The 15,561-nt window shown below is 36.6% G+C and overlaps 1 protein-coding gene across 1 annotated transcript in view; it reads right to left on the bottom strand.

Moving 5' to 3' along the window:
• The window catches only part of LOC122816340 (syntaxin-binding protein 4-like), an 869,603-nt gene that overhangs the window by 191,794 nt on the left and 662,248 nt on the right, over nucleotides 1-15,561 (bottom strand). The window contains exon 13 of the mRNA XM_044089066.1: nucleotides 5,079-5,175. Coding sequence (XP_043945001.1) covers nucleotides 5,079-5,175 — 97 coding nt within the window. The remainder of the gene's footprint in view (nucleotides 1-5,078; nucleotides 5,176-15,561) is intronic.

Genomic DNA, 15,561 nt, shown 5'->3' with positions numbered 1-15,561 from the left:
CTTTTCAAAACCAGTGGCTCTACAAACACCTGCACTAGGGACCTAAATCTTCACTAAAACATAAACAAGATTCAGTGGGAAGATAGCTTCCTAAAACACCATACGCCCAGCCTATAGAATATGTTATTGCTACAGTCAAATGATGTCTTACTTTGGCTGCCTTTAATGCTGTCTTGATGATGGATGGGTGGACACAAATTTACCCTGAGATTGTTTTGTAAGATTTAACTCAGTTTGGGATGCAAGCAGTAAGGGTGCCAATAACTTTTAAGTTTGTCTCCTTAAAGGGGTATATGGCTCGGGATTTTATGGGCCCTGTGATCATTTTGTGGTATTATTCCTATTTACCTAAAGCTGACAGAAGTATTAGATACTTACAAGCCATGAGGACATGATGAAATTAAGACTCAACGAAAAGAGCTGCATGGTTGTTTGCAACTATCATTACCCATTTATCTTCTAGTTTAAAGGCAGAACCCATTCCCTTGGATTGAAATAGGGCAGAGATCTCCCCTATAACGGGTAAAGAACCATTGGACAGTCTAAGAACCTACTATCTAATAATCTGATCAGTTGTATTGGAACGTTTAGACAAATTAATAGGAAGTTTGGAAATTCATCTGGAGAAGGCTAACTAGATAAATTATGCCTTTAGGAAGGGAGTTAACAACATCTTATATTTTTTTTTTTTGAGAAAACATCTCAGATGCATCTAATAGAATTTGTATGGATGTGGTCCTATAGATTTCAGTCAAGCTTTCAACAATAATGATCATGGATATCTGTACCTTTTGGGGCAAGAATTAAAAATATTAAAAAAAAAATAATAAGCACATGGTATGGTCCATGGAAAAGGTGAATGAAGGGATATCCCAGGATTCATTGCTGGAAACTTGTTTTTTCAACTTATATATAACTCAGACTAATATTCCCTTGACAATCTGGTGTATGAAGAACACATACAGTGTAAAATTGTGTGCATGTGTAAGCAATGAGAAAACAAACACTACCTTGTAGTGATCGAAGTCTTGAGAAGCTGGCAGAATGGACAAACGATAGCAAGCTAAAAGTGAGCTTGAATGAATCTGCTACTATTATATATTCAGGAACTTTCAAATGTTTATATAAGGGACAAGAAGAACTTCTGAAATAAAGAGTGCCAAGGATTTGGAAATTTTGATGGTTAAGAAATTAACATTTGATTAACACATCATTGTAGTTATTAACAAGGTGGAAGGTGGCCTATTTATTAAGACTGACAACCTAAAGGAATCCATTGACTTTGCTGTTATATGTCTCTAATTAGCCCAATTATGGAATTTGTGTTTGGTACCCCAGTGAAGGATAATATCAGTATTTATAAAAAAATGGTCTAATCTCAATAGCCAAGTCCGCTGTTAACACCCTCTTAACTTCACCCTCCCACACACTTCCCATAGATTCCCTGCACTGTTCACCTTCAACAATTTGTACACCCTGGAGAACCCTCTATTCCTCCAAAACAGTTCGGGTGAGAATGCATTCACCTCTGCTGTCTCCAAATTAAACAGAACACTTCTGCACACTTTAGGACACATGAAGTCCTCCTCTCCTTTCAAGCATTCCGTAATACCCACCTTGTCTTTTAACATTGACTATGCCTGCTTTTGCCTCTACTCTTTAGCACTTACACACCAGAGTCTCACAGACATCCGCGCCTCTCAGTTAACCACTAGTCCTGCTGGATGTATGAATATAAGTCATAATTTAAAATGATTGCACCAGTTTGTATCTCTTGTGATACCTTATGATTTAATAATAATGAAAATAGTTTTGGTGCAATAACTTCCAGTGTAATTTTAACATGTATACAATAATGTATTCATTAAATATTCATTAATATACACACAATAACTTACACATTACTGTAACATATGCTACTCTTAACTTGTACTGGAACTGAACAGATGAAACTAGTATTTATTATACCTGGTGATGTAACATTTACATGTCATAACTGCATATGAAGAGTAAATTGTTACTGTTTACTGATTTCTGAGTTCTAATTTCCACTGGAACTTTTCTTTGTGGGACTCTGCTGACAACTGGCCCATCTAGTAAGGCCTTCCTGATCAATAAATAAAATAAAAAAGGCCAAGGCATGGTGAGTATCTACAGAGACAACATGGCCATAACAGTAGAGAGAAGCCCCATAAGGTTGGGCAGTAAAAACACCCTTCTCCCAACCAACAGCAGATTTGTGACATGACGGCACTAAACCATAATCTACAACTGTACAGTGTATAAAGCACAGGGGTGGAGGAAACAGTCCATGGTATTCAATGGAAGATACTGGTACTGTTGCTATAGTGCTTCCTGCATATTTAGGCACACTTGTCAGGTTGTCCACTTTTTCTGTTTTCATTCTGGTGCCATTGTAAGCACACTGAAAGGCTTCTTTTCCAAGGTGACATTGCTGTAGTACCAAAGAGCTTTCATTCTGCATGCTCAGATTTGTACTTCTTAATTTCAGCAACATGATTTCCAGCTCCAGAAGGTGTTTTAAAAACAACTATTGGATAACATCATTTTCTTTTATCCTTTGAAACTGACTGTCTTAGAACTGCAAACTACACTTTAGTGTTGTTATTGAATATAAACCTTTTGGGTATAAAACTGTGCACATATTAGTAAACTAGAGTATAATACAGGGATGGCATCTTCAGGAAGTATCTTTCATTCTGTCCAAGAAGACTTGCACAAATTTCATTTTACAGCATATACAAAATATGCACTTTGTTATATCTGTATCTATTTGTTGTACAGTAGCACGTGTGACTGGAATGAATTACTGCAATTATTATATTACGCAACTTATGCAAATGAATAAAAATAATATTATAAAACATTAATGCTGACCCCTGGATTTTTTTTTCTTGCAAAACTCCAAATCTTGAAATCTGAGATTAAGTTTATTGCTTTTGAAGGCCTTCCCAAACTTATTGTCACATTATCACAATACGGCTTAATGTTATTACCATTTTGTGAAATAAATATATAAATAAATACAAAAAAACAGATACCTGCATGGGGTTTAATAAAAAAGAAAAAGCTGACAATTTCATCTACAGGGCTGCCGCATTTAAAACATTATAAGTGCATTTTGTTCACAGTATTTCTTCAGCACAACTAATTTGCCTCATATAGATTTGGCATATATAGTCCTGCATTATTTTAGTATACGTATACTATTCTGTCAGCTCCTGATTCCTATTAACTACTCAGTACGACACCAAAAAACGGGGGAGACAGAGAGGAATGAGTTATACAAAGATTATATAGCTATATACGTATATTTATAAATTCATGATAACTTCTGTATGGCCTGCTAGGAGGATACACTGTACTCCTTAAAACAAAATGCCGATAGAGGTTGTGAAGATAACATCTGCAGTTCAAAATTTGCATTCAAATGAGATGAAATAGTCACTAACTGTAGCATACTTTTAATGCCATAAGAGAGAGAGAGAGAGAGAGAGAGAGAGAGAGAGAGAGACCTCGGACCCTAATGTCAGAGAAATATAAGGTTGCCAACCCACGCTCTGCCTTTTCTCCTTCAGATTTCAAACTGCCAGCCTGTAAGTTCATATTGAACACCTCTGTATTATTGCATACTGCATACCTTTGTATTATTTGCAGAAAGCTTGTCATGAAGAGTCTCAGGGAAGAGTCACCCCTTATATGTTTAGGCCGAGTGCAGTGAAAGTCCTGTACTTCACATTAGACACTGACCATTGTGCTGTACCCGCACGGCATGGGAAATGTAGTCTTGTGCCTCATATCTCACAGTCACTTCAACTCTGGACTTCATGTTGCAAAACACTGTACAGTGTTGTGAGATATAAGGCATTTATGGGTAATAGCTGAGTATTTTCTTCTTTAAATGCTTATTTGTAAAATAATTAAATACTAATACATAAGTTCAGCTTAATTTCCTGACATTAAAGTCACTGTAATGAAACATTAGGCTCTGATAACTTACCCCCAAAGCTGTCATCTCCCCTAGTCACCCATCCATCCTTTATATTATCCGTACCATCTGCCCCCTCTTCATCTCATCCTCTACTGGGTACACAAATACAGCTAAATCTTGTACTAGCTATACCATCTTATTGCAGGTTTGGCATAACATTCCAGCCATTTCCTGCTAACATACCATATCCTCTATATACCCATCCACCCATCCATCCCTCCACCTACCTACTTATATCTACAGGATGCGAGAAGTTAGTAAAGAACCCAACATTATAATAGTATCAGGGTGGCATTTAGTTTAGTTTGCAAATAAGCTTTACAGAGTCTCAGTGAGGCATATCTAGGATATGATAAAGCGTATAAGGGGTAGATGTCTTATGGTGGAATTAGTAATGAGGATTTAGGGAATATAATCTAATGTGTAATCTCTCTGCTTTTGGTTCTAGAAAGTGATTCTTACCTACAACATTAACATTGTTTTCAGAAGATATATATGTATATATGTATATATATATATATATATATATATATATATATATATATATATATAAAAGCAGTTTTTATATATATATATATATATATATATATATATAAGCAGTTTCAGGATATCAATGTTATTTTAACAAGAAATGACTGGAAAAGGCTTGTGAAAATATTAATTTACACAGAGGACTGTTACTCCATTAGCATCTCAAAAGCCAAAGTGAAATGTAAAAAAGACAGAAATTTGTTAACTTGCAAAAATGAGGATGGTCGGAACAAGAACACAGCGATAAACTGAGGTATTATCTATGAGTACAGTGAGGAAAAGGGAGTGTGAAATTCCAGAATATTCATCAATTCTCAGACAGCAAATTACACTTTTGATAAATACATAATATTGTCTTTGTAACAGCTTTCTATGTTTACATGTCATCTAAATTAAAGTAATCAAAAGACGTTCTTTGTTTTTACTCATTAAAACTTTGCATAAAAAATGCAGCTGTTGGATTACCTCCCCATGTTCTTTATTGAGATAGCTGTTATTTATTACCCATTGTGGCATTCCAACAGGCCTACTTTACCTCCAAAAGCCACTGTTCCTTGAGAATCCGGTGTAAGACTCAGACAAAGTTGTCTTTTCCTTTCTTCTGCTGTATCTACTCCTAGATATCGCAGGGCCTAGGGAAAATATGGTGTATCTTTAACTATTATATTATATTATATTATATTATATTATATTATATTATATTATAGTATAGTATAGTATATTATATTACATTATGCAACATGTGTTTCAGACATTGCAATCAGTTCAACCTTCCATATAAATTAGTTCTAAAAATTTCTAACATACAGCATAAAGATTATTTCTAAATATGCATTTATTAAAGCAGACTAAAACTCACAGTAAGGAAACACTCACAGTTATGTGAGGCACTCATTATAACAACATGCATTTTATTTCCTTTCTTTTTGGTTGTTAATAATTTGGACAGATTACCCTTTCCATCCAACTTTCAACAACTCGGTAAAGTAGTAGCCAAGCCTGAAAAACGCTTGTCACTCATTAAATAAAAACTCCACCTTCTCCCACAGTTTAACTCGCCTTTTAGGTTGCTTTTCTCACTACAGTCTAGTTTGAGGATTGTATAGATACTAGAAGTTGCTTATACTTTATAAACGCTTTAAATTTATTTGCCTTGGAATCAAAGATTCATAGGATGTTACTAGGCTAATGACCCAGGGGGCCTATGAACCTATGAACATTAGCCTGGCCAAGTTTTCCCTGAAAGAATAATGATGTCATATATCCAAATAGGACATTAAGGGCCAGGCATTTATAAGTTACCTCTGTCCATAAGGGACATGGTGTCAGGCATGTGTAAATTTTCTATTCCCCATCCACTGCTCTAGGTTGCTCTTAAATTGGGTAAAATGCAAACTCAGCTTCACATGGATGTGAAGCCACTCCATAGAAGGAGCAGTATCTGAGACACTTAGCTGTCTCTCCAGCATGTTTTGTTTAAGTCATAGACAAAATTCAGGACCTTAGGCCTTGTAATTCTGACATTGTTTGATTTACAAAAATGCAGGATATTCATAAGTGTGAGGTTTGTGGATGCCTTTAAAGATAGGCATGGATCACCCCTCAGCAATCTATAGGAGACTGAATAGAGGAAAAGGGCTTTAAGGTGCTCTGCTTAAGGCAGATTTGTTATGCCTTGTATTATTTTTGTAAGGAACCTTTGAGGTCACTCTAGTTGCTGTATATGTCTGGTCAGATACATAATGAAGGGAGCACTGTACTCTGTGATTGGTCTGATAAGGGTTGAGTTCAGTGGGATAGTGACCTCTTTGGACATAGATGTCATGCACCTACTTATATGTTGTGCAATATATAAGGATTTCTTCACCACTGTGGCCATGTGGTGGACAAAGGTAAGACTACTGTGTATGTGCGTACCTAGATCACTGACCACTGAGTTGACTCATGGCTGTATATTATCAACATGATAATTTGCCGGGATGGTTGATTTTCCAAAGGGTAAAATTATGCATTTCTTAGCCTTGAGTATAAGACCATAGCTTTGGCACCATTTGTTAGTCAAAGATAGACCTTCTTGAAGAATGCTAGTTTCCGCAGGGAAGTGGATGATAACTCGCAGCTTGCAATCATCTGCAAACATAGTCAGCCACAAACCTTCAGAGTTTGCTTCCACTTCACAGAAATAGATACCAAAAAGGAGCCCAGTACCGAACCCTGGGGGACTCTGCTATTGACTGACCTCTTGGTGGAGGTGGCTTCACCTATTTTGACCTCATGGGTCCAATCAGAGAGCCAGGAAGGGGAAAGACCTCCCACCCTTTTTAATGCATAACTTCTCACATCATTTCCAGAGGAATTTGTCTCCACCTGTATGACATACCATGGACCAAAGAAATTTGTAGTCAAGTACTGCTGACAATCTGATATGGGTAATTAGTCCTGCTGATGTCGCGAGCTTAGCAAAGAGATGTGAAACTGTTTTCCACTGTCTTTATTGTACAGTGGAAGAGAATGTAGACTGATTCACAGCTGCTTTCAGTGTAGCAATGCCTTTCATAGCATACCAGAGCAATTAGATCAGTCAATGATTCAAAGGCAGCTACCACCTCTTTTGATAAATTTACGTAAGCATCACAGAATAAAAATGTTAAGCTTTAAACTTTCAATTTTTGTTGTTTATACTACTTCACATTTTAAGATGATCTATATGTAGTATCAAAGATGTCTGTGACATATTTTTTCTTGTAATTCTTGTAAAGTAGCAACACATTTACCAAAGTGTGGGGGGAAGGGACTGTCTATTCATCTTGGATTAAAAAAGATACTTTGAATAAAGGACTACAATTTAGCTACTTTTTTGGTTGCAGCTGTGTAACTTCTTAGTATACTGTAAAACAAGTCCTGAGACACACACAATGAGAGTCATTCAAGAAATAACAGAAGCAGTTCTTTTACAGAAGGTATATAAAATGACAAGTGACTGACACTAATCGCATTATTTGTTATGGAATGGGAATACACCACTAATTCCTTATATCTAGTATGGCTCATATAAAGCAGACATGAAATGGATTGGGGGAAAGAGAAAGGCCTGAAGAAGAGCAAGATCACATAGATATGTTAAGCTCCACTGGCAGACATTTTGCAGAAAACATTAGAATTCTATAAGAAGCAATCAGAGTGATTGTGAGGTGTTAAAATAGCTTAGAAACCAAAGATTGACAGAAAAAAATAGTTTTTTTTTAGTTCTAAGGTGGAGTTTTCCATTGAGTCATGTTAGCTGCAATGTGCTAGGCATCCAGAAAGCAGGAGTGCACATAATTAGTAGTGTTAAGGTCAGAAATCTCACACTTTAAGTCTTGAAGACATAAACATTTGGTGCACTACTGATTATAAGATGTGCAAGCAGCATACCTTTCAACCTCTTAGTGCAAGAAATCTGGACATAGCCCAACAAAATGGGGGGACAAAGGCCCAAAAGTAGGGACATATTTTAAATAGTGCTCTTATAAACTTACAAATTTACTAGTGTAATGGGATTTGTTTTAACGTACATTTTCTGAAGGATTTGGAGACTGAAACTCAAATATATGTTATTTATTTAGTGACGTCAGTCCTCAGATCATCTCAGTGATTTGGCAGAAAACCATACATTTTATGAGGAACAGACCATAAATATGAGCCAAAAATCTGGGCATTCTGCAAAAATCTGAACATCTTTTTCTGGCACCTGTTCAGTGCTGTGCTATAGTACCTTCTTGCAGACCAATAAGCAGGGCAGTGAGAAACTACCTCTCAAAAAGGGTCTGACAAGGAAGCATTTTAATTAATAGGTCAGTTTTAATAATGCAATTCGTTCCAGTCTCCTAAAGATCAACAGCAACTAAATTTCTACCAAATTCCTGTAAAGAAAACAGCAATCTCGATTCCCACTTCCTTCTGTAAAGAAGAGGGTAAGCTTTTAATGACTTCAATAAGTACACATCATACTCTCACAGAGACATTCTATGAAACTGTACAAAAGTAAACAGAAAAAAAGCAAATAATGAAAAGGTTAGGAAAGAAAAAATAAGGCGGGACAGGGCAGAGAAAGTAATATCCAAAAGAAATCAAAAGACAAGGTTTCAAGATAGTTACTAACAAATTCAGGGTCTTGAAAGGCACTGTCTGGAGTTTGTACCCAATACCAAAGATATACATTTATAAATACTAAAAGGATAATCAGGAGTCTGTAGGGGATTGAATACAGATACAATCCTTCATGTCTTTTGATATATGATATTTTAATAGGACATAGCTTAATTATAAAAAGAGATATTATTACCTCAAGATGCTTAAACTGAAACAATTGTCCAAAATGACCTAAGTGACCAATGTCCTATTTTTTCAAGAGTAGTCCTTAAAATCAAATAAATCTTCACCTAAAGCTATAGTTACATGAGCCTTTCCAAATGACTTTTAAATTCTTCTGTTAATAGAATTACATTCTGTGATTGCTGAGACATATACAGCTGCATAGACCCTGCTTTATCAATATCAGCCTTTTGGAACACAGTTGTTCCTATCTAAGACAGGTTATTTCCTCTGAAAATAGAAGGCAATTAATTACATTCTCATTCTATGTATAATAACTGGTTTAAGAGCATTCATTAGGGACAGAAATAAGGCCTGCTTAGAAGGAAATGGCATATACAAAACAATAGCTGCAACATTATCAACAGCAAAAACATGATTCAAGAATTCAAATCAACAGAGTGAAATCACAATAATGCAGGAATCTGCAAACCCCATATCTTGGTAACCTCTCAAAATTGTATAAAACCATGTTTAGCTACATCCATATACTTCCTAAAGAAAGTGCTACTTCTACTTTAACTTCCACCACAAAAATACTATAAAAAATGAATGGAGGGGAATTTATAACTTTTTTAAATGTATAGACAGCCCTATCACAGTGCTTTTACATGAAGACAAGCAGCAGCATATTGGGATGTCTATGGCTGTGCTACATGCTAATGAGGTAGTCTGGGGGGAGAGGTATATGCTAATTAGCCATGTGCTGTCATCCCCCTGGAACTATCTCAGTAAAGACATCTCCATGCCAAGCGATTCATAGAATCCCTTGGTTGTGTAGATTAGCATGGCCACTCCTTCCATGATGCAGTAGTAAACACAGTTAGAAGGCTGTGTTCAGCCACTGCAGCAGAGGTAAGTGCTAGGAGGTTTAGTGGTAAGGGTGGGTGAGGAAGTGTGTGCATGAGTGTTTGCAAGGGGCTACATGTGTGATTGTGTGTCTGAGTGTGTGCATGCTTGTGGGATAGCACTAGGCTATTTAATTGGATATATTAGGCAGGTGTATATATGTGCGTATGTGTGTGTGTGTGTGTGTGTGTGTGTGTAGGTGAATGGATATGTGCCTGTAAGTGTCACTTGGGGAGGCTGTCATGACTCTACGCACCCCTAGGCTAATGAGCTAAGTCTGTATCTTTGCATAGGGAGAACCACTAGCCACCTGGAAAAATCTCCATACTCATGCCCAAGTGGCACTTAAATAGTACACAGATTGGTGGTTGGGGGGAAACACTCTCCACCAAGGATACATCTTTTTCTCATGCCTTAATGGCATTTTAACAATACAGAGATTGAGGAAATGCTAGATACCAGGGATAACTCTTAATTCTCATGCCTGAGCATCATGTAAGCAAAACAGGGATCAGGGGTGGCAGAACACTAGATACCATGGATACTCAATGTGGCATTCCTTAACAGCACATATTTAAATAAAAGTTGTGTGTGGGGGGGGGGAGTGTGCCTTGAAAGGCAATAAGTAGATCTGAAGCCCTGTACCCTCATAGTAAGGAAATTAGTCCTTTGGGCCACCACTAAACACCACGGATTGATCTTTAAATTTATACATGTTACAAAAAATACATATGGGGGAAAAAAGGGATTCAAGCCATGCATTCTCGATACATGAAACCCTGGCATTAGCCTGCTGTACTAACTGTAACGTTAGCGTAGTTAGTGTTTTTTTACTATATATTAAGGATCATGGGCATTATGCAATGCCTGCAACATGTAGTGCCATACCAGGGAGAGGGACAGAAAATGTTAAATATACCTCTCCACCACATAAACAGCTTTTGGGGATATTCAGAATTGTGACCTCTTATCTGACAGCATAGTGCTCACCCTTTATACAATATAGACTGCACACTTTAACTTTACCTTTACAACATAAATATGTGGTAATATGAAGAAACATCTGTTAACTGCAGCCATATTTTTAGATTTAGAAAGGCCATTTCAGACCTTTGATCATAACCTGTTTTGTCTGTTAAAATTACCACAAGGTTTAAAAACTGCTGTTCTAATAGATCTTTTACAGTAATAGGATAAAATTCCTACTCAGAGACAGGATTGCTAACTAATAGAGTATCATAAGTGCCTGTTTTAGGCCCACACCTATTTTCACCACGTATAGACAATCTACCATGGGACCTACCACATTTGAGCCTTACTATGTACAAAGGTGATACTACATTAACTAAAGGACTTAGGTCAACACAGCACCTATCTTTTTCCTTATGAAAGGAATCCATATTAATTTGGAATTTGTGTTCTACAGACTAATAAATACAAATAAATCTGCTGCCATGATTTTTGGTCCTGCTAAAATATTTGCTAAAGTAAAACAGCCATGCATTATTGACCCCACAGGAACCAAACTACCGATTACAACCTTATTTAAGCATAGTTAAATGCTTCCAAGACACAATACAACAATCAAAGTTATGGCATAATTAATATGCTCTAGAGAGGAGAGGAATGAAGGTCAGCAGGACTAAGACAGAATATATGTGTGTGAATGAGAGGGAGGATAGAGGAATGGTGAGGATGCAGGGAGTAGAGGTGGAGAAGGTGGATGACTTTAAATACTTGGGATCAATAGTTCCGAGTAATGATGAGTGTGGAAAAGAGGTGAAGGAGAGTACAGGCAGGATGGAGTGAGTGAAGAGTGTCAGGAGTGATTTGTGACAGATGAGTACCAGTAAGAGTGAAAGGGAAGGTCTACAAGAGGGTAGTGAGACCAGCTATGTTATATGGGTTGGAGACAGTGGCAATGACAAAAAGGCAGGAGTCAGAGCTGGACGTGGCAGAGTTAAAGATGTTAAGATTTGCACTGGGTGTGACGAGGATGGACAGGATTAGGAATAAGTATATTAGAGGGTCAGCCCAGGTTGGGAGGTTTAGAGACAAAGCCAGAGAGGAAAGATTATGTTGGTTTGGACATGTGCTGAGGAGGGATGCAGAGTATACTGGGAAAAAGATGTTAAGGATGGAGCAGCCAGGTAACAGGAAAAGAGGAAGGCCTGAGATAAGGTTTATGGATGTGGTGATAGAGGACATGCAGGTGGTTGGTGTGACAGAGCAAGATGCAGAGGACAGGAAGAAATGGAAACAGATGATCCACTGTGGCGACCCTAACGGGAGCAGCCAAAAGAAGAAGAAGAAGAATTTAGAGCTAATTTTACTGTGACAATTGTATTTCAACAGTTAGTGCTTCTGTTTATTGACTATTACATGATAACTGATAGTGTTCCTTTTAAATCTATCTGCTTCATGACTTGCTGTCATTTGGCTTTTTTATCAAGTTCTTTCCATTTATTTTATGGTTTTGAATTTATTTAAAATATTTTTGGTTGAGGGGTTTTCAATGTGCTTTGCTGAAGAGTTCATGCTTGGGCTCTATGAAAACTGATGTTTAGGTATTCCTTTCGATGTAGCATTCTTGAAGCTTCATTGCTGTTTCCCATATATAATTGTGTTTTTAATAACATAAATGCTTGTTCAGATATTTTTTGTGGTAGGCAAGTCTAGATATAGAAAAAAGGCTTAGCTTCTCTTTTTTTGAAAAGTCTTTAAAAGGAAAGTGCTAAAGATATTGACATAAATGAAGTGATTATGTCAGAATTTCTTAATATGAGAGTTAACAACTGCAGTTAAACCTGATAAAAGAATAGTATTCTCTGCTGGTGACAGTTAAAAGAACAAAATAAAACTGAAAGGAGATAAAAGTGTTCTTCTTAAGCCTTTGTTTTTGAATTTCATTACAATATGTTTTATGTGATTTATTCAGGGTGCTCAGAAATATCAGAGAGTTTAGAAAACAAAGATCACATGGTACTCTCAGGAATCTGTAACTATACAAAGAGATGTTAAATGTTTGCAGTTGAGCTAATTTATTCATGCTTAATTTGTCATAACCCTTGATTTGTTTCTAGAACTGAAATACATTTAAAGTTGGGCATGCCAGGAGACATTTCCAGAATACTCACTAGTGGGTAGTATTTCCTTTTAGAATATCTGTCCATTTCTTGTAGTTTGGTATGCATTGTCATTTCATTTGGCTCCAAGGTTCTATATCACTTTGTCAAATAGTCTATTCAGCGAATGACTATTTATAATCATTGCACCCACTTAAGCGAAAACGTATTTTAGCAAACGATCATTTCAGCAATTTTTTTTGCCCCTTTCCCACTGTAGTGCAATCTCAAAGTTGGTATATTTAGTTAGGGAGGTGTGTGGGTGCACCCCCTCACATTTGGGGATGGGGCGAAGTCCCCACTTTGCTGAGTTTTAAATTGTGTAGTGTTTGTTACAGTCAGTAGCTGGCCCACTATTGTTTTTCCCTGCAAAAAATCCACTGAAACAATTGTTCACTAAAATGAGTTTTCACTTAAATGGGTTCGATGAATAGTCATTCATAGAACCGACTATTTGACAAAGTGATAAAGATCCAGCTCCACTACAATCATTATGCTATTCATATATTCAGTCAATCTAACTTGCTTAACAATCATACTATGTGATCATATTCTTTTTAGCTTCTGTTCAGTCCTTCCTAAGTACAATGGGAACTCCCCTCACAGGATTTGCTTCTGTAGTAATATTGATGTGATGTTCACCTGGTAAACAACTCAAAAAAATTTATTAACTTCTGAAAAAATATTACCAGATTCTGCCCCAGACAGATATGAACATGCTCCTTACTGCAATTTTTTAGACTCCAAACCTCAAGCTCCAAAATGTATTTGTTCTAAATCTTTTAAATTGTTTCTTACAGCAGACTTACTACAATTATCCTAATCAAAAACAAATTAATGTTAGACATATTAATACTGCTTGCCGTAGAAAGATTCAAGAAGCACCTCACTCAAACATGTGATTTGCTTTAAGCATGTAAATTGTGATTTTTTAAATCATACTAAGGTTTTCACTATACATGTAACACAAAATATCTGGCTGATTAAAATCATTTTTCAAAACACTATTTAGATCACAGATTCAATAACACCTACAATAAGTGTACATGATCTGTATTCAAGAACATCCCTACTACATTGTTTGTGCTTTCTAGTTATTCAGAAAGTTTATACTACATGTAGTCTGCACTTTGTGGTAACCTTTATGAATCGCCTCAGTATTTAAAGCTGCAAGAAAATCAACAGGAAAACTAAAATCAGGAGGAAGAAGTGAGTTGTGCTTGTGTTGTCTGTTCACTCAGAACAGTGTACACTTAGTGTAGGCATTAATGAATCCCAGGGTATGTTTTTTTTTTCTAATGTTTGCAGTTCCAAATAAACATATTCATTTTTTTTTTTGGTTTATGACCTAAATAATTAAGAACATCACATGCATTAATAACATATAGTACCAGAAGAAAGTCAATGCTTTAAAAAGAATGTCTTTGCTTATATATTTTTGTGAAATGATTGAGATTGCCACAGAGAACAAAAATCCAGTTGAGGGCCTTGCATTGTCTTTTGTCATCCTATGACCATAATGTGCATTTGTTTCTGTGCTCCATCTTGAATTGCTTCGTGATGCAATTTCTATTCTTATTATGATTATAAGGCTTTCAAAATAGGCACCAGAACTATTGCTATCAATGAGCTGGTAAGTTTGCAAAAAAGTAAACTTTGTATCATCAGTACTTTGCTGAGAAGGGTATAAAGCCATTGTTGGCTTTTATCACCAGTACTAAACCATGACTATACCTGCGGCAGTGGTGCTGCGGTAACGTTGTCACCTCACAGCAAGACGTTGTCCCGTTCGATTCTCAGCTAGAGTGTCTTCTGTGTGGAGGCATACGTGAATGGGCGTGCCTTCGTTGAAGGTTGTGCGTCAGGGCTGGTAACTCTGCATGTAAAAATCCACTACCAAACATTAGCGGACCGGAGTTCCGCTGTGGCGACCCCTAACCGGGATAAGCCGAAAAACACAACAACTAAACCATGACTATAAAGTGTTGATGTCTGTAATAGCTAAAAGAATGACAAAAGTAATGTCAAAATTGATAGATATGGCTCAATCTGGTTTTGAGGTGGGTGAATGGGATGCAAACATTTGACAACATTAACAGAACACTGATGATCCAGAGGGAATCTTAATGTAAGAAAATACCATTATTGTTGGTGGATCTTGATGCAGTGAAAGCATTTGACAGAGTAAGCTGGGACTTTATGAGCAGGGAAATGGAAGTGTTTGCATTTCCTGAAAAAAATTATAAGGTAATTTTGGAGGATATATGAGGGGTAGGAGGTAAAAATTAAAGTGGGTAGGGTCATCTCTGATAATTTCTCCTTGAGCAGGGGAACCAGGCAGGGGTGTCCCCTTTTCCCTTTGTTATTTACATTATAATTAGTATGCTAGTCAAGAAAAGCTGTCTGTATCTGTAGATGATATTATTTTATATCTGACAAAACCAGAAAGAGCATTACAGTGTTGTGGAACATTTTGAGACAATTTCATATCTTTTTCACGATACAAAATTAATGAAGCTAAAACAAAGGCAATAGTGGTAACTTATGTAAAATGGGAATTGTGGGAACAATACATACATGGGAGGAATGAGATTTAAAAGAAAGCAGGACTTAAATGATCTATGTAGTGTTTGACTGAAAATGATTGGGTAGATTAAAAGTGATATATAATGTTTGCAAATGGGAGTGTGT

The sequence above is a fragment of the Protopterus annectens genome, chromosome 12.part0 (genome assembly GCF_019279795.1).
Source record: "Protopterus annectens isolate FY-2018-M chromosome 12.part0, PAN1.0, whole genome shotgun sequence".
Lineage (NCBI taxonomy): Eukaryota > Metazoa > Chordata > Ceratodontiformes > Protopteridae > Protopterus > Protopterus annectens.
This window is presented reverse-complemented; position numbering and strand designations above follow the sequence as displayed.